The sequence below is a fragment of the Acipenser ruthenus genome, chromosome 4 (genome assembly GCF_902713425.1).
Source record: "Acipenser ruthenus chromosome 4, fAciRut3.2 maternal haplotype, whole genome shotgun sequence".
In the NCBI taxonomy this organism is placed as follows: domain Eukaryota; kingdom Metazoa; phylum Chordata; class Actinopteri; order Acipenseriformes; family Acipenseridae; genus Acipenser; species Acipenser ruthenus.
In genome coordinates, this window is record NC_081192.1 from 100,915,319 (window position 1) to 100,934,742 (window position 19,424).

Consider the following 19,424-nt stretch of genomic DNA (forward strand, 5'->3'; position numbering starts at 1 on the left):
GTTGGCCTGCAGGGTAAAGCCACATAAATATTCTAATCTTTAGTCCTCAGTATTAATAGAATTCCAAAACCAAATGTTTTCAACAGTTACATTTCCAGTGGGAATATTTTAGGAGCTTTACGCTTCAATGGAGAACCAGGAATTGAAATCCCTGTATTATTGTTTATACGAAGAACTAAGGAGTACATGACTCACATGTTTTTAAACACAGGCCCTTACAGAATATTTCATCTTTACACTGGTAATACAAACCCTTCTAAATTCTTAAAAAAAACATAGTATCCTTCCCACGTCCATCCACTCCGCAATATCTTTCAGTATCCTTCAGGCTGTGAAAACTTTATTGGTCCCCAGATGATGACATTCTATCCAAATGTAGTCATGCATCCCATCTGCTAGACAGCACCGGTCACCAGGGTCATAAATTAGTGATAGTTTACACAGCCATAAGAAAGTAAAGAGTGCAATAAAAAGTGCAATTTATAGATGGAATTTGGAGGGCATATTGGGTTTTATGGGGGTAAAATAAGGTGGTAACATGGACGGATCTTTAAGCGCTGATGACAGATATGAGTCCCCAAACACATTGACGAAAATAAATTCTGTTAATTAGTGTAAAGTGTAAAAAAGGGCCAACCGTAATATGCCAATGAACTTTTGAAAATGAGACAAATAACCTCAGCGAACAGCAAAATGAAACAAGACAAAATGAGGACTTCTAAAGGAATTTAGTCAAATGCAAAAGCTCGAGTCAAAACAAAGAAAGTAACAGGGTGACTACAATGCCATTACAGAAATGCTGTATAATGTAATTTGAGTTGATAAAAACAAGTTTTGTAGCTCATTACATCTCCACCTGCTGGTTTCACAGACCCTGATTACCACTTCTTCGACTCCCTAATAATAATATAGGTAATGATCACTGCTAATCAAGGTCAGTGAAACCAGCCATACAAAGGCTCAGCGCCGATTCATATTTTTATAGAACACAAATTTGCTGTTTGTATTGCTAATTCTATAGTCCTTAAAGTACCAGCACAAAATGCCAAAACATTTTGAAAAATGTGTTTAAATGTTAAGGCTATTACAGTAAACTGTTTCTTGAAGTGTGAACATCTGCTTCACCAGCCTGGAACTCAAGAGACTTGATTTTAACATACCAACTGCCAGCAGGTGGCGGCAAACGTCAATACATTGCATTGTAAGACTTACTTGCATTCCCTGTCCTCCAGATCAAAATGAGGGTTGAAGTTGATCAAAATCCTCTGGTATGGTTCAGGAGCCTGTATTACCCACACACAGTTCTGATAGGGAAAATAAGAGTTTGGGTATCCAGGAGAAGTTAGATAATCAGGGGTTGAAATGTGTATATTCCCCCCACACTTATCTGTAAAGAGGAAGAGGAAAAAAAAACATGACTTGAGTAAGACAAAAAACAAGTAACACTAATTGAACTAGTTTTACAGACCATGACTAGCACTAGTCTTGGGCTACCTTTACCTAAATTAACAGTTAAGCATAACTGTGCAAAACCACTTTCCCTCAAATTAAATAAACATAGCTTAAGGTACTGCATGCTTCAATAAAGCATATGCTTGTTATGTGTGATTTTATATGCTTATGTGATGTTTGCACAGTTTTAATCTATACCATTAACATGAAAGGATTTCAGTTTGGGAGACTACAGTTGTGCGAGCTGTTATTTGTTTGCCCAGTGTGTCTAAGGACAAAATAAAACCTCCTGAATCATCATAAGGAGTAAAAAAAAAAAAAAAAATCTTTTGAACCCTAAACCATTTCAGACATGCTTTGTGATCCACTTTATAAATACACAATTTAGCGTCCATTGATCAGTTTGTAACATCAGGGAATTGTTGACCTTAAAAGTAGTCAAGCTGCTAAGAACTTCCTCTTGAGATGCTTCCCATTACTAAAGTTTTAAAATGCCAATATGTGTTTATGTGTCTGGTTTTAGGTAATAAACAGACAGTGGTCTTTTTTGATCTAATGGTTTAAGAGGATTTAGTTCAAAGAGCACAATGACCTTCCCTGACCATACTACTGTGTTTAAGGGTGAAAGGAGAGTTTTAATGTGTCTTTTTAGCGCTAAACCTCCTTTCTTTGTGTCTTTTCAGTCTTAGGTCTTCAACCTCTTTTCCACATTGTACAGACCTGTGCTCTAAGACCCCAAAGCAAATCCCCATCATGATTTAGGAGTTCAGAAACATGCGCAGGAGCCAATGACATCTGTTAAACTCTTGCTTATTAAATGTTGCATCTGTGCAAAGCGTCTTTTTGGTATCAAGGTGACTTAATGAAGCAGAAATCATTCCTTAAGATGACTTTAAGTGAGGCTAATCAGGCATGTGCACACAAAGGGGGTAATGAAGTAAAAAATGTATCTGGGAACTGAAGAACAGATGTGGTCTATAACACAGACTAAGCATTTCTACTGTGATGGGGTGAAAACCCCATGTATGAGACTGCATTTCATTCAGACAGATGCATAACTTGTGACAACAAGTAAAAAAAAATAGGACCAGGGCTGCTACTGATACCGTTTTTGTAAATGCATATGTGGTAAGCCTGGCTGGGTTTATTAATAAATATAGCATGATTAAAGCAAAGTATGGTACAAACAACATTCATTGGGAATATCCACCCAAAACAGTTGAATTAAAAAGCAGGATAAACCAACTGAAGGAAAGTACAAGGCATGGATACAACCTGCTTTTTTTTTTTTTTTAACGCATCACCGTTTTACAAAACTTGTATCAACCTGTCAGGGTTTGTTTTGGGTTTACTGAGAAGTTCAAACATGTTTTGTTTTTTCAAAGAAGAGCTAAGTAGCAACATATTCTTCCTAATTGGTTGAAAAATCGACAGTGTCTGTTCTTCGTGCTTAATGCGCTTTTCCCTGTCACCTTGCTTTAATCTAGGGGGATTGTAAAAGTGACAGCGCAAAGTGAAGTGCGTGTTTTCCCTAGTCCTGCTGAATCTCACTAACAGTTGATTAGGAAGAACAGCGCCTAATGACTAAGCCCCATTAGCCCTGGGCTGGGTTAATGAATTCGTTTAGCAGGCAGCAGCAACGAGTCGGGATTGGAACGCGGCAATCGGGAGACCACTGACCAAGAGACAAGGTTACTGCGCTTGAAGGACCCGCTAGCCGCAACTTAATTTACAGGCAACTGTAAATCCTTGTTTTTTGAGATAACGAACGAATGGAATTTTTAAGTGTTAATACCCAACCCGTCAATGAGTCAGAGTTTTTAACAGAAAAGTTATCTTAGGGTGCCTTGCGTTGCTGTTTGTGATTCAGGCTTTATGGCTGCATGGCTATAGAAAATGTGAACAGAATAAACACAAGTTTATACAGTAAACCCATCAGACAACCTCAATAATGGAACACGTATAATGTAATCATGGCGAACCGCCTGAATAATTCAACAACGAATATTATATTTAAATAGTTTCAAAATGCAACATAGAAGCGGAACGACTCGTTATTCTGTTGTCAGCAGTACTGCGAATCTGAACGTTTGCATCTGTGATTGAACTACAGTGTAAGTAACTGCATGTGTTTGCAGAATGTCGGGATGGTATATATATATATATATATACACACACACACACACTAAAAACGCTAAACATTGCATATATATATATATATATATATATATATATATATATATATATATATATATATATCTGTAATAATATGCAGGACGTAGCTTCTGTTATTAAAATATGCCATCATATCTTATTCATAATAATAATAACATTAATAAAAAATAATTACAATAAAATAAATCATTAACGGCAAGAAAATAGAAATAGGCTAATAGAAAAGTATACAAAATCTAGATTTTAGCTGCTACTTACCGTTTTTTGAAGCTTTGGCTATGATGATCCCAGCTAAAAAGTGCAGCACTAATCCACAATGCATCCTCATGGTGTTATAGGAAAAAAAGAAAAATAAACTCGTGAAGGATCTTTGATTTATATTCTTCCTGCTTGGCTCGAGTAAGGAAAAGAGCAGAACTGTCTCAGCGTTACGGAGATGCTTCTTTTTGTGTCTCAGGTCTCCTGCATCCTGTCATTTAGTTCTCATTTCCTCGTCCTTTTCCCAGTCTTGTTCCTCTCCCAACTGCTGGCGTTGCCATTTCCTACTAAACAAGTCCAAGGCAGTAACAAAATAAGTCAAAAAATACAACTCCTGTTTTCGAAACTCCTTGTTAATGATGTTCAAGCAGACGTAATCCCTTTCTGTTGAAAGTAAGAAAAACCATACAAGATTACGCGACGCGTCTCTATATAACTGGAGGGATTAGCAACGCGAGCTCACGGTACTGCCTCCGTTTTATGCTGTGCACATCCCTAAATGATCTGGCAAGACACACACACAAGTGGTGCTACTAACATCTGTAAAACAGCGTTGGCATTACAAGGATTTAAAGCAAGCGATACTCCCCTAAATAACGACGACTTTTTTTTTCTCCTGCTGTGCCCTGGCTGGCTGTTAAAACTGGACTCTTCAGAGGGATTAGTGATTGGTTTGATTGCGACATATGCAAAACTGACCGGAGAAGCCCTCCTTGTTAAAAACGAGAAGACTCGCTTTATTTAGTGGCTGCTGCATGAAGAGGAGACACGTAGGTATCTCTCTCTCTCTCTAGCCCCCTCTCTTCTACTGATCATAAACAGACATGAGTGACAACAGCCAGGCACTTTCATCTTGTCCTCAGTGATAAACTATAGCATTGGAAACGCTGCTTGATAATCAGAAAGTCTACCACATTGTATTGTATAATACTGTTAACAATTTCTGTAAAGTAGACTAGCCTGCTGGGTTCGTTACACCTACCACTCTACAGCTATGTCCAACAGATTAGCATCGCCTAGAAATTTAGGATTGAGACATAATTTAAAAAAAAATAAAAAAATCGAGGTTTTATTTAACATCATGTAATCAAAGAAACTACACAATTATATTGCCATCATAGTTGTACAATATGCTGGATTTCGAAATGTCACATTTTTTCAAATTTTGTCAATTTTTCATTAAGCATATGGATAACTACAAAGCGGTATGCAATTCAATATGTTAACGTAACGTTATTTAGCAGGTTTTATTCGACGTTATGAAGCAAATTGTATTAATTCTATAGCCTGATGCAAAACGTGTGGCCATATACTTCGTTTTAACTCGCGTCAAACAAAGTAATAGGAAGTGAACACTTTACTCAACACATCGTGTTTTGATGTTCAGATACCAAGGAACTTGAAAGGTATTGACTGTCAAAGATCTTCCTTTATATTTAAATACTCACTAAACTCAGTTTTCTCTCTCTTGCAGCATAAGAGAAGTTACGCGAAAATGAAATTGACACGGCATGACATGCACATCTGCATCGGGTATCAGACTTAATTAAATAGGCCTGTACTCTGTAGTCGCTGGATCTTTATTAATTTTTTTCAGCGAATCAGTAATTTTGTGATGGCTGCTGTGTAAACGCAGATTAACAAAGTTTCAATCATTTTTCAGAGTATCAGAAAAGATCTGAATCCGACAAGAGCATATATCATTCTACAGCCAAATCTCGTCCCTTTAATCTAGATACTGTTATCTATGAGCAAACAGTAGGAGATGAGGTCTACACCGATCAGACAAATGAAGGTGCAGCGCATCTTTAGAGAACGGATAACATATCAATAGGCTGTGATCCGTAAAAAATAAAGAAGTGGAACATTTAATAGAAGCTAAGTAACGAGGTCATACATTGGACTATGCAGTGATACAATTACCAATATAAACACAATTGATACCTTAAAAACACCTTTTCACAGAAGCCCAGTTTCATAATTACTATGTAACCAATATATCCGACCATGCACACCATGTAAGCAAATAAAATGCACACACACACCTTTACATACATACATACATACATACATACATACATACATACATACATACATACATAGGCTACATGTTACTTTACCTTTACAGCTCCGATCAATGACTGCATCCAGATTTGTTCTATACGGAATTGTGTATTAATCGATATCTGTGGATGGGACGTCTAATGAAGCAATCCTTCACAGGCGAAGCAGCTAAAACTACAAAGGGAGAAACAGCCAAAGTAGGGAGGGTCTTTGCTGATGACGGCGCATGCAGTCTCTTTTCCTTATTTCTCTATGCTTTCTCCCAGGATCAGATCGCACACAGTGTAATTGTTACAGTCAGCTGTCGTCGAAGCTGCTGTGTCGCTCCCCAAGATTTAGTAAAGAAGTTTGAGCCACGCCGCTGTGATATTGGATCGCACACAAGGGTTTGTCGAAAGATTTCAGCCGCGTAAATAAAAGGTATTTTTTTAAATAACCGAAGAGAAAAATAAGTAAGCCTTCTTCAGCCACTTACAATGAGATGCGCTTGCAGTGAGAGACTCAAAAGGAGTTCGTTGACTCCTGGTTTCGCTAGCCTGAGTTTGACGCACCCTCGACAGTAAAGTGATTGACCAAACTGACAGTTCAGCGGCTGGGGGCTGGTTTGGCTTTTGGTAGAACAAAAATGATATAGCTTACTGAAGCCTTTTTTTTTATTTTAAGGAAAAGTTTGTCTGTTTCAGCGAAGCTTGTAAATCCAACCCTGAACCGACTACCTAATTAAATACAGTAGCAGGCTATAGTATTGTTTCTTGGTCAAGTTTTTGACCATTTTCATTTCTCGTTGTCTCCCTTTTCGACTATTGTTAGCTATGCTATTATTGTTATGCACAAGCCTAGTCTACCGAGTATGGTAGCCTAAGTGGAACCTTACGGTCAGTAAGGCTAGAATCCTGGTTTCTCAATGTATTATTTTTATTTTCCAGTTTATTTATTATTGTTTACCCTTTTTTCTGTCCCCGCCCACGTTTTATTCCTTTTTAACCAGTTCTATTTTCGTCAGTTTAATTTCAGTGTCGTCCTAAGCTTGATGAATGCATGTGTGGAAGGTATACGCTTCGTGTCCACATTCATTACACGAGACAGACTTTTCACACCTGCATGTGCCGATGTCATTTGTTGCAGTGGCACGGAGTCCTATGGGAATAACGAGAACGGTGTTTCAGTCATTAACTGAAAGAAAAACACTTGTGGTGTTCTTTAAGTGTGTAGTTACGACCAAAAAATAAAATAAAATAAAATGTGTGCACATTCTGTTTTGCTAAGCTACAGGAAATCTTTTGTCAAGCTATCAGACATACTGCGTAACCCTATACTGCCAGTTTCATTAGTGCTTATGCCAGTAGGCAGGTATGGTATAATAAATAATTGATACTATGACAGTTGGCAAGTGATGTTGGTAAGGTAGACTTAACAAAACAACGAATTTATTAATGTATAATAATTATTTTAAGTGTCCCGTTCTGTTTATATACATGTTTGTGGCTTTCCATGTGTCTAAACTGAGTTAACTACAGCAGAACAAGCATTACTAATGTGCTGGATATGCGTTTAAATGCGTAGCAGCCTATATCATTAGTATGTGGTTGTATTTGGGATCCTTTTATTTCCTTTCGTGATATCTAATTTTAACACATTAATACTATTATTAAGGGAAAAAAATACTTTAGGAGCAACATTAACAATACACATTTATCATTTAATAGCATTTTTAATAAAGTACAGCCAACCTCGGTTCACTCTACTGGTGGATAACTAGACACCTTAGCTTAATTCGACAGACAGTCTTGGTCCAGAATTTTCTCCATATTTGGGCTAATATATGCATCATTACTTGCAGTTCTTCCAACCGTTTTCATGAGGACATTTAACTAAAAATAAACCTGTAAATACTGTAAACGTGTGAGCTCTGTTACTTATATGCATGTTAATGCCATGGCTCATGTGCACCACGTGGTTAACTGGACACCTTGGATAAGTCAACACTAAATGGCATCCCCGTGGGGTGTCGAGTTAACTGAGGTTGACTGTATTTTCATACCCAGATACCTGAAAACAAACACAAAAGTACACTGTAGCTATTGTGGACTGGAAACACTAAATACAGACTTTTAAACACAAATCAATATCTGTTTTATTCATTAATTCAAAAGGTCTATTTATTATTTACCAAAAATGATGGTGTATATATGTGTGTGTGTGTGTGTGTGTGTGTGTGTGTGTGTGTGTGTTGGGATGCGCTTGCCTTTCAAATTCTTCACTTATATATTATCTACAACTATTAAGTTTCTTTTAGTATCTCTAATCACTTAATTAGTATGCAGTTGTTGAAAAATTGTTCAAGACTTAAGAAAAAAAGGTTCAGTTTGTTGCCAGTGCCTTTACTCATATAGTCCTAATTGAATTTTGTTATTGAGACTAAATACAGGCAGATCAAATAAACAAAATAATAAAAAAAGATATCCTAAACCATAAAATATGCATGCATTTATTTACAGCATTCTCAGCACACCAGGGTAGCCCCCGGAGATGAAAGGTCTTGTTTCCACGGTGCCCTGGAAACAGACAGACACCAGCAGAGAGAGCAGCGTCTAAGCACTAGATTGAGATACACTAACCAGACACGTCCTGATAGCAGAAGGTGTAGGTGTTTTACCATCTTGTAAGAAAACTTAACAAAGTCTATTACTTTAATTGGGTTTCAGCAGAGTAGTTTTTACTCAAGCAGAAATCTTCACAGCATTACAATACCATTGCATTCAGCAGATTGGGTACCCCTCCACGGTACAGAGAACTACAAAGAATCCCACTTTTCATTTTGATATTTATAGCCACCAGCACACAGCCTCGCCCAGGCTCCTCCAATGATTACCATACTTCTTATCTGATAACATGGGATGTACCCAACAGAATGTTCAAGAACACTCTGCTATGCAGGGCCATCTCCTGGCCCCGAGCAAACGAAACCAATTTCAACTGTCCGTGGAATGTTACCCACTATATCAATACATTTTCATATACATTCCACCTTGTTGTTCCTTATATAGAACTTACAAGCTACAGCAGTTAATAAACCACCAACATTTCCTGCAACAGAACCATACAACTCGTTCCATCATCTTATTGCAAGCGTTTTCTTGCAATAAGAAAATATATTTTTATAGGCAATTCATGAATAATGTTTCTTATTCAAATGTAGGCAATCAATTTGAATAATAACCACAAAACACCTCCATCTTTCCAAGTTTTTTGTTTTTGTTTTGCTTAGGATTGTTTTATTTATTTATTTTTTCATGCATAATTGAGTTGTCTCATCACTTTATCTTTACAATGGAAGAGCTGGTCTCCCTTTCACACGTCTCCTGATTGTGATCAGCACACACTCCCCTAACTCAGAGAGACGACCCTGCAGAGAACAGGCCAGCCAGGGGGGTGCGTTATCCACACCTCTCTGTGTGTTTCAAGGGTCCAGTCAAACTCACATACACTGCAACAGATGACATTGCAAATTCATTACCTTTTTATTATATTTTGAGGTGAAAGCCTTTGTATCTCACTGGTCTCTCTTAATCATCTTCTAACAAGCCAAAAAGTCTGAGCTCTGCTGTAGTTTGTCACTGGCAACCAGATGTGAATTACCTCCATGCAGAGTTATATGAAGGTATCTATTTTTTTCTTTTTCATATTATATAAAAAGCTGATTTAATTTCTCATCATAGTCTAAAGACTCAGTTTAAATAAGGTTGTTCTCTACAAGACTTTTTTTGCATGTCTAGATATGTACTCGGAATAAAGAGATTACAATTAATGGCTTTACAGCAAAGTCTTTTAACAGGCCTTATGACATTTGACTAATAACAGCAGTATAATAGTGAGATTGGAAAAATGGCATTAGCTATTTTTGGAGAGGCTCTACTATCTGAAAGAAAGAAAATGGGAAAGGCTTTATAACAGTTACTTAAATCTGATAATGTCTCAACATATTTACAATAACCTTTAATAATATACATGTAGAATAATTAGCATCACACAAAAGAGGCCCATTTTTGCAAAGTACAGATTGTGTTTAATTTCTTTTTATTTCTTTTTTTCATATGAATTTCTTCCCCTCGATATAATACACACTAATAAAGAGACAACAAATAAATTGAGGCGAAAAAAGACAAAGGCAAGATAAATGTTAATTCTAAAGTACCTTCCATTTTCATATTATGCAGTAGTAACATGTGACAGTTTAATTTAGAAATATAACTTGTTTAAATGTACTGACATACATTTACAAATACAACCTGTACATTTGAATGTACATTTGATCTGAATAGAGTAAACTACCACTGAAATCATTCAAACATGGCTCTTTAAAGACAACTAACAATGTTGACAGTGCAAGTGAGCTTAATTAATGTATTTCTGTCTGTTACAACACAAAAGACTTTGGGTAGTAGTTAGAATTTATTTGAAATGCAAAGGTATTAAGATCTACCAATGTTTAGATCAATGGAATAGATTCTGAAAAGTATTCCAAATCAGAAAAACTCAAACAATAATGTTAGCAAAAAAGAATTGCACTAATGACAATTCAAGCGCAGTAAATATCTTTGAGAATGCAGTCCACTGTCTTTGAAATAAAACAAGGAACAGTGTAAAAACTCAGGTTTCAGGCCATAGGCTTGCAAGGAGGAATAACACAACCCTACTCAGTGGTGTGCTGCATCAGTCTGCTGTGCTCCTGTGCAAACCAGGAGTCATTTGCTGATCTCTCTCTCTCGAGTACACATTGCATGGGACCAGTGGGAGGATATGTTGAGGAAGGCTGATCAGCACTGATGTACTTTTCATTGTGGACCTCATTTGTGTATCCATAAAAATAACTACAAAAACAAAGCTCATGATGGCTAACATAAATGGAACCAGTAACTTTGAAGAACAAAGGGATACATAAATAATATAAACAGTAAATACAGTGTGTTGCCAATATACAGTACATGCTCGGTACAGTGCACAGTATATAGAATTGAGTAAACAAAATGAACAGCGGGCAGAATAAGCCTATGGATCATGCAGATCATATTGTTAACTTCAGTATTAAATGATTATATATTAGCCACTTGAATAAATGTATTTATTTTCATTAGAATTTGAACCTGTGTGGTCCACTTGTCCCAAAGACCTGCTTACCCCATTCCAGCATTTTAATTTTTAATGTATTTCTATTGTTTCATTGTTTCGATTTCCTTTTTGCTTTTGTGTACATGTGTTAGAAGAAGTGATGCACTAAAATGTTCTCTTATCTCAAGTTGAAACATTAATATCTAGGCAGGCTTGTATAGTTTAGAAGCACGCAGTCTGCATTTCGCGTTCTCTTGTGTTCACTTTGGGGATTTTACTAGATATGGGTCAGAGGCAATTCTGCCTGAAGCAGTTTGTCTCCTGTGAGATTTCAGTGAGGTGTAATGAAATGTGAACAGAATTAATAGGAGAAGAAAACACATTTGTAGTAATTATAAAGAAAGAAAAACACTTCCAAATACACAGTGCAGTATGATGTTCGTACGGCATGACAAGAAAAAAAAAAAAACCCAGGGACCTACACTCAAGCCAAAAAAGAAAAAGAAAAACATAAATACAAAAAAAATTAAAAATAAAGACTTAATTAAGAAATGAATCAGTTACCATGACATTTAGCACGAGCGGTTAGGAAATGAAAATAAATATGCATATCACAGCAAAATAAAATGAAGGATCCTCCAGGGACACGTAGGAAGACTGATAGGTCTTGCATTAATAATGAGAGGAGAATGCTGTGAGTGTGTTTGCTTTGTTCTAATTAGGACTGGAATTTACACATCTCAAAGAACTAGAACACAACACTTTGCATCACAAGCATTTTGCATTAAAAGCAAGTTACAGAAATCTGTGTACCTAATCAGGCTACATTAACTCTTACGTGGCTTATCATTTATACTTATACAGTGTTTCTTAATGTAGACCTTTGGGACATGCTGTTCTGTACTTTGTTAGTCTGTGGACAGATTTCTAGAGCCAGCACCTCATCGGTCTGTGTCACGTGCATGTCTATAACCAGTCAGTCAAGATCAGTCTTTGCCAGTGACAATCAAGAAAGAAAAAAAAAAACACTTAAAGAATTTTACTGGGAACTGTTGTTGTGAACATGAAAGGCTGTACAAACTGTTTTAGGATGCAATTGTACATTGTATTTCTTAGCACTGATCATTCAAGCAGTGTCATAATTATTATAGCAATGCCCCTTTGTCAAGAAACACATTGGGAGAATCTGGGACAGTAAGATCACACACACACACACAAACACACACACACACACACACAAAGCAAAAGTCTGACTTGCAAATAATAACCCCTTTAATTATTCAAAGACAATGTTTTCATGTTTAATGATTGGTCATTAAACCCCTAATTTTTCAACTGAGAAGCATGAAGCATTTATCATGCTCGCCAGAAACTAAGCACAGTATCCAAAGATAGATTTCCTTCCGTTTCACTGGGAATGCTTACCTGCTGCCTTGCATTTTATTACCAAGCAGGTACAGGGACTGAGGCCCAAATTTATAAAGGGGAAAAACTGATAGCAAAAAGCCACGTAATGTGCGTGTTCAGTACGGCCGCAGTCCGCGTCAAAATAACGACCTATTTTTTTTATAAGACTAATTAGGTAAAGCAGGCGATTCTGCAATCAACCAATTTAAACACCTCACCGCAATTAACGGTGGAAAATTACACACCTATAAATAGCGGGTTTGGGTCAACCCTGCGCGTGTAGGCTACACATTCCAAAAGAAAAGGAATGGCACACAAAGACCTCAGCCTGGTACTAGCCATGGTGATGAGGATGCTCAGAAGTGAAAACTGAAATTTACCAATATGGAAGTGGAGATTTTGGTACAAGCAGTACTTGTAATACATGAAGATGTGTTACAAGCTCAAAATACATCACCAGGAGAAAGGAATAAGATATGGAATGTGTGGTGGCTTCTTAATAAACAAATGTACCACTTCAGAGTTTCCAGTCTAGGTTGCTTATACATTACGATGCATCATCCAGTTACTGTGCTTCGCATATTAGTTCAACTTCTTATTTCGTATAGAATAATTCCAGGCGTATAGACTTTTCAAACTTTAGAAATAATAAGTTTACTTACCTCCATGGCAGTCAAACGGGTGGATAACCCTTCCATTGTTGCACAGCAATATATTCAGCAACAATACAGTTTCATACGAAGTCTTCAGTTTAACTACGACTTATATCTTCTTAAAGTCTTATGCATTTACAACGCTCCTATTATGTTTGTCTGTATTTCTTACTCTATGTATGATTTTAAAGCATATTTGTATGATATATCTATGGTCGAAAAACTGTATTTGCTCAAGCTACAAACTAACTGCGTCATCTGTCCCTCTGTCCTTTTTTAATTTTTTTTTTTTACCGTTTTCTTTCCAACTCGAATTTAACAGTACTGCCTGAACCAGTATTGTTAAATACCAGAATGCCATATTACAAAAAATAGTAGGATGAGCCCTCATTGTATATGAGACTTTTTCTTTCGTGCGCCTCGGAATATCGTTCCATCTTTTCTTAATCTCCTCCACCGTTCTTTTAATAATGCCTGCACTCTAGAAGTAAAGGCTCTCGTTAGAACCTTGCTTTGCCACCATGGGGAGACCTTTTAAGGTGCTTCTAAGAACCTTTTTTTACATGGATTCTATATTCTCTATTTGCAGACTTTCTGTTTTGACATGTAAACTATGAAACGTAATGAAAATTGGAGTTTGCAAAACAATACGGTACCGGTATTATAAATCGTAATTTACAAATTGACTTGATCAGAAGCGTTAAAAAATTAGCTATATTTGAAAAATGTTATTAAATGTCCTTGAAAACGATGTCTCCTTCTAGCTGCTGACAACTCTTCTACATCATCTTGCCTTGTAGCCTAGGCCTACTGTCTGACTGCGGCAAATTAACGCCTGCTTTTCAGAGTTCTTAAAATAATCAAGCAAATACGAGACCAGCTTTAATAAATTAGACAGAATATTTAATATACTTCATTTGGATAATCCCCTCTCAATTTTAACGGTTTTGTTCAGAAACGCCCTGAATTACATATGCATATACAGCATTACATATGCATCAAGGGCTAAATAGCACAGAGACATTGTCCCCCGCAAATCACATCTTAATTGCGTGTTTATGCCATTGCGTGTGTTTTATAAATCCCACCCAAGAATTCGGAACGCTCAGCGCCCGTTTTACGCTCGTAAAACATGCGCAATCCTTTTATAAATCTGAGCCTGAGAGTTTGCAAACAATGGGCAAGGAATAATAAATGTTTCACCCAGGGGCACAGCTTTGGAATGTAGGCCTACCTGTAATATTGGACCTGTAATATTAAGAACAAGGAAGACTGTGACACTTGGAACTGTGTTGCTTTAATATATAGATGGGGCCCAATTCTGCGAAAAAACATTGGGGGCAAAAATATACTGTACTGGTATGCACTAAGCATTGTTAAATAAATTGCTCAATTTATTAAATACATGGATTACATTTTTTCTCTAACGCGATAAAGTCAATTGAATTGTGGCCTGGGTCACTTTACCTGTAACATCTGGATTCTGAAATTCAGTATCGGCAATGCAGCCGTCAATACGGAATTAATATTTTATAACTAGTGCAGTTTAGGTTGCTTTTTATATTTGTAAAATTACAATATTGTATTTTGTTCCTGTTTTTTAAACCAAATTTGACTTTCTCACCGATGCAATCTTCTTTCCGATCAGCAGATTGAAAACCAGTCAAGACAGGCAATTCGCACCCTGCACTCCAAGCGGGAGTGCTTCGAAAGCTGAGGGAACACAAAGCCAATTTTTCAGGCTAGAAACCTGGTTCCAGGAGACTGGGAGACCTAGTTTGAGGCAACTTTGCTGTATCAAACTTAAAACTGTTGTCTTGTCCTTATCACTCACTTTTCATGTTGCCAGGTAGCACCTAATCTTAAGATAACCTTAAATAAAGGTAATTAAAGCGAATACTTTTCAGCCGTACAAATCAGCCTGTTACGATATACGTTTGCTGTTACGCAACTGTGAAGCGTGTTATATACAAAGAAAAAAAAAATGTGCCTGATGAGGTCAATACCATTTTTGTTTCTGATCCACAGCTATAAATTACATATATTTCCAGCTGAGTTAATTAGATCAGAGAAATGCCGAGCTGCCTCAGGTCTTGGAGTATGGTGTGTTAAAGCTCATATTAATGTAGCTGTCAATATCTGGTATTGTAACAGCAGCTCCATCTCAGAATGTCAAAGTGCACACTTCAGACAAATATGTGTCTCCAGCAAGACAAATGAAAAGAGGCAGGGCTCCATATGAAGCCTTGAATTTGTTAAGATCGTCTGGAACACAACAGATTCATTGAATATGTATGTATACGTGAAAATATTATCAGCGGGTTGTGTGCAGCTTTTTTCTTGTACCCCGCATTTGTGGCTCTGTTTCTCTGTGAATAAATGATCTTATCTTGTAAAAGTGTATGTCTTTTTAATATATAGTTGGTGTATTTTATTAGGCTTATTTAGGAACTGTACTGTATGTATCTACCCTGTTATAGGCCTTAGGCTGACAGCTGTCTCATTAAGACATTAAAGAAGTCTTATCCATGAACTTATAGCTTGTGAATGTTTAGAAACTAAAAGTATCCACAGTTGAAGACCTCCGCTGTGTTTCTCCAGGCAATATAAGCAGGGGCTCGTAGTGGAACGTCAGGCGACCAAGCCCACTGGCTTCATCGTGTCTCAATCCTAACATGGAGGGACAACCTTATTTAAGCTAGGCCGTAACATAGGCAAATATGTCACATTGCTGAGTTAACAGAAAAACAGGATGGCTTTTTGATAAAAAAGAAAAAAACATAGGCCCTATTTTCAAAGCATTTCCTCCAGTCTTTAATTTTAAAAGGAGACAAAAAAAACCCCATTAGATAGAAATTGCCTTAAGCGTGCTTATAAGAACTTGCAATATAACTTAGTTAGGTGTGGTTGTAGTTCTATAAAAAAAAAAAAAACTTATTTAAAGACCGGAGTAAATGCTTTGGAAATACAGCCCTAGTACCTTGTAAAACAAGTTGACTTGTGGAACTAGAATTAGTTCTGGATACAATTTGTTTTAATTGTGTGATTTTTTTTTCTACCAGAAAAGCATATTAAGATATCACAGTTAAATAACATAAAAGGCTAACTGAGATCCAAAATAATCATGTATGTTTATAAAATGAAAAGGCTAATTTTAGATTCCTGTGTTAACAAATAGCTGATATTTGCTAAACTCTTAAAGAAATGCTTCACAGGTGCTGTTATTTTACCTAGGGATATAATACTGTTATATACTAAAGGAATAATGCACGACAGGGCATGTGTTGTGCTGGGATAACATCACGCCTCGGGTGGCTGGGCACGAGGACGCTGGCCAAGTGCGTCCAACACCCGAGAAGTGATGTCATCCCTGCACAACACACAACCTGGAGTGCATTATTCCTATTGTACAATGGCTCACGCTGTAAAAATACCAAATAAGTCTAATTTCTAGGGGTTCAACAATTAATCGATGCATCAAATTAGAAACCAGTTTGAAGTCTCCTGTTGCCGGTTTGCATTAAAACATTGAGTGTGTGAAAGTGCGCTTCTTTTAGTGATAGTACGGTAGAATAGCGCGTTGCTAGGATACACACTTTAGGCCTCTACGTTCATGTTGGACAAGTCAAATCAAAAGTAGGCCTATTGTATTCACGTTTTCTTGATTTAAAAATTAAGGCAATTTGTTTGTTTGTTTTTTAAATCTATTAAATCTACCGATTTACCTTCTTTTGTTTCAAAGGATGTTGTTTTTGCATGGTAATATTATATAAAAAGAAGCTGAATGTAGTACGATAGTTAAATTTAGTCAGGATTTGTGAGATGAATTCAAATGTTTTGCTTTGCTTTTGGATTTAAAATGGTAACAGTAACGAATAACCATAGTTCAGATAGATATTACTTCTGTTAAAATATAGTATTTTTATTATTATTACAATGTTAAAGGGACATCTGATACGGACGCATGCATATTCTTTTCAGTTGTTAAGTCCTTTTGTATTTCTCTTTTTATAATAAGTTGTGTCTTTTTGTTGAGCTATTATACACAAATGTGTTTTTAGTTATTGGATCTTTTTTTTTTAAACAAATGTTTGGTCTTTATTTTGAAAAATGAAACGTCAATGCATCGATTATTGTTGATAAATACGATAATCGAATTTGTAGGGTGCGATTGGACCACAAAGTGATTTTAATTAGACAAATGTGGAAATAACATTCCACCTAATACAATAGTTTTCCATGTACAACTGTAGTAAAATATTAACTATGACATTCTAATTAATGTTACGGCTCAGCAGCGGTTCATTTGTCTGTTTAACTAAGCCTGCTCTGAGCCCTACGTAACTCCATACAGCTCTCGGGAGCTATTTCTGAGAGACATAACATTGTCGTAGAACTGTATTAAGGTGTTCTATTGTGACAGTTTTCAAGTCTATTTGTGTTACTCTCGCTCACCCAGTCAAAAAAACAAAACAAAAACACTTTGACTGCCTAGTTGGTTTGTCGTTTCGTGGATGCTTCATTTCTATCAGAGTAGGCCCTGTCCACACTATGCCTTTAGCAAGTACAAGTACGATTCAAGAAAAATACGATTTTCCCCACTAGTTTAACAGAGATGTCCTGGAAGATTTTTTGAAGCATAAAAATGAATACCTAGTGCGGAGTGTACAGTGATAGCAACTCCTTCGGGCACCTGCTCAGAGTATTTCGCCAAACATACCACAAAGCATTTTGGGATATTGGAGGATACACAAAAAATGTAGTTCGGTATTACAGCATCCACACTTCTGATAAACCGCACTACCTGATGCGATCTAATTAGAACCGCACTCGAGACTACCTCCTGAGGTGGTCTCGAGTCCGGTTCTCGAGTACGGTATTAAATGCTGCGTAGTGTGGACGCAAACCGTATTTAGCACTTTTAAGCCGGCTTAAATGCAACTAATACGGTTTAAAGGCATAGTGTGGACAGGGCCTTAGTGAGCTGCTCAGAGCGGCTCAGTAAATTAATCAGTTCCGCTCCTGCTGAGCTGCTCAGAGCGCTCCTGAGCATTTTTCATCAGTAATCAGTGTGAGCGGACGTAGCCTACAGTTATTGTGTATAGAAAATGTATGTGTCATATTTTATTTAATCACAAACGCATAATTTAAAGAGTGGTATGTAATTTTTTGTTGCCTTTTTAATACACATGTCGTCACAAAAATGAATATTATTATTATTTAGCAGACGCCTTTATCCAAGGCGACTTACAGAGACTAGGGTGGGTGAACTATGCATCAGCTGCAGAGTCACTTACAACTACGTCTCACCCGAAAGACAGAGCGCAAGGAGGTTAATTGACTTGCTCATGGTCACACAATGAGTCAGTGGCTGAGGTGGGATTTGAACCGGGGACCTCTTGGTTACAAGCCCGTTTCTTTAACCACTGGACCACACAGTGGTCAACCTTGCTTTTCCGTTGTAGTCATTTTCAGTATCTATATGTGTGCCATTATAACTACCGGTACTGTAAAGTTTTGTAATATGGATTTACTGGTTGTAATTGTTTTTCTTCTTCTAGGGAGTGAACAGCACTGCTGGACACACGCTGCCACACTGCTGTTGATAGAACAGATCCGGATTAACAAGGAGCAGTTACACAAACCTGGCCAGAAGAAACGTGTCTGGGACAGAATTGCATTAAATATTCAGGCGGTTGGATACAGTTTTATAAGTTCAGTAGTATGTGACAAATGGTAAAATTTAAAAAGAACTTACAAAACTGTATCTGACAACAATAATAAAACCGGGACAGGAAAAAAAAAAAATTGTATATATGAAACAGAATTTGTTAATAAAATTCATGACATTGATACATTTATCATTTGCGTGCATCTTAAGATACATAGAAAAACTGCATTTCTGTCTTTGTTTACTTATATTCTTAGACAATACATTTTAAATACAAGTAGCTTAGAAATAAACTTATAAATAAACTGTACTACAGTACTCTGGCTGAAAACAAAAGCAATTGTGTAGGCATTTAATAAATAATTGTTTTATTAAAATCAAACTTCTAAAAAGGCTACTTGTGATGGATTCGGGTTGTTACCACTGCTTTAGCAGGCAGGCGAGAACCGGAATGGAGGCAGGGAGACAGAGACCCGGTTTGAACACGCCGCACAGGCGCGCAGTATTTATTTACAGTATTTATTTATTTGAGCGCATACAGTGTTTTTTGCGTGTGAGCAGACTAAGCAAAATGTCGAGAAGGTGGACTTCAGAGGAGGAGGCGTTAGCTGTAGCATATGTAAAGTTTCTTATAC

General features: G+C 36.9%; 1 protein-coding gene and 1 long non-coding RNA gene across 3 annotated transcripts in view; one reads left to right on the forward strand and one right to left on the reverse strand.

Annotated features, from left to right (window-relative positions):
- The window catches only part of LOC117400198 (neuropilin-1a-like), a 45,711-nt gene extending 39,278 nt beyond the window's left edge, over window positions 1-6,433 (reverse strand). The window contains exons 1-3 of one of the 2 annotated variants that reach the window (XM_059023268.1): window positions 6,006-6,433; window positions 3,886-4,172; window positions 1,213-1,387 (exon numbers count right to left, since the gene is read on the reverse strand). In XM_059023268.1, coding sequence (XP_058879251.1) covers window positions 1,213-1,387; window positions 3,886-3,955 — 245 coding nt within the window. In that variant the 5' untranslated portion in view covers window positions 3,956-4,172; window positions 6,006-6,433. Of the gene's footprint in view, window positions 1-1,212; window positions 1,388-3,885; window positions 4,403-6,005 lie in introns of those variants that run through there. The other variant, XM_059023269.1, reaches the window with a different exon arrangement.
- On the forward strand, window positions 4,525-18,960 carry LOC131736978 (uncharacterized). The gene is made up of 2 exons (XR_009328582.1): window positions 4,525-4,659; window positions 18,680-18,960. It is a non-coding gene; the product is annotated as an uncharacterized LOC131736978 (long non-coding RNA).
- The last annotated feature ends 464 nt before the right edge of the window (window positions 18,961-19,424 follow it).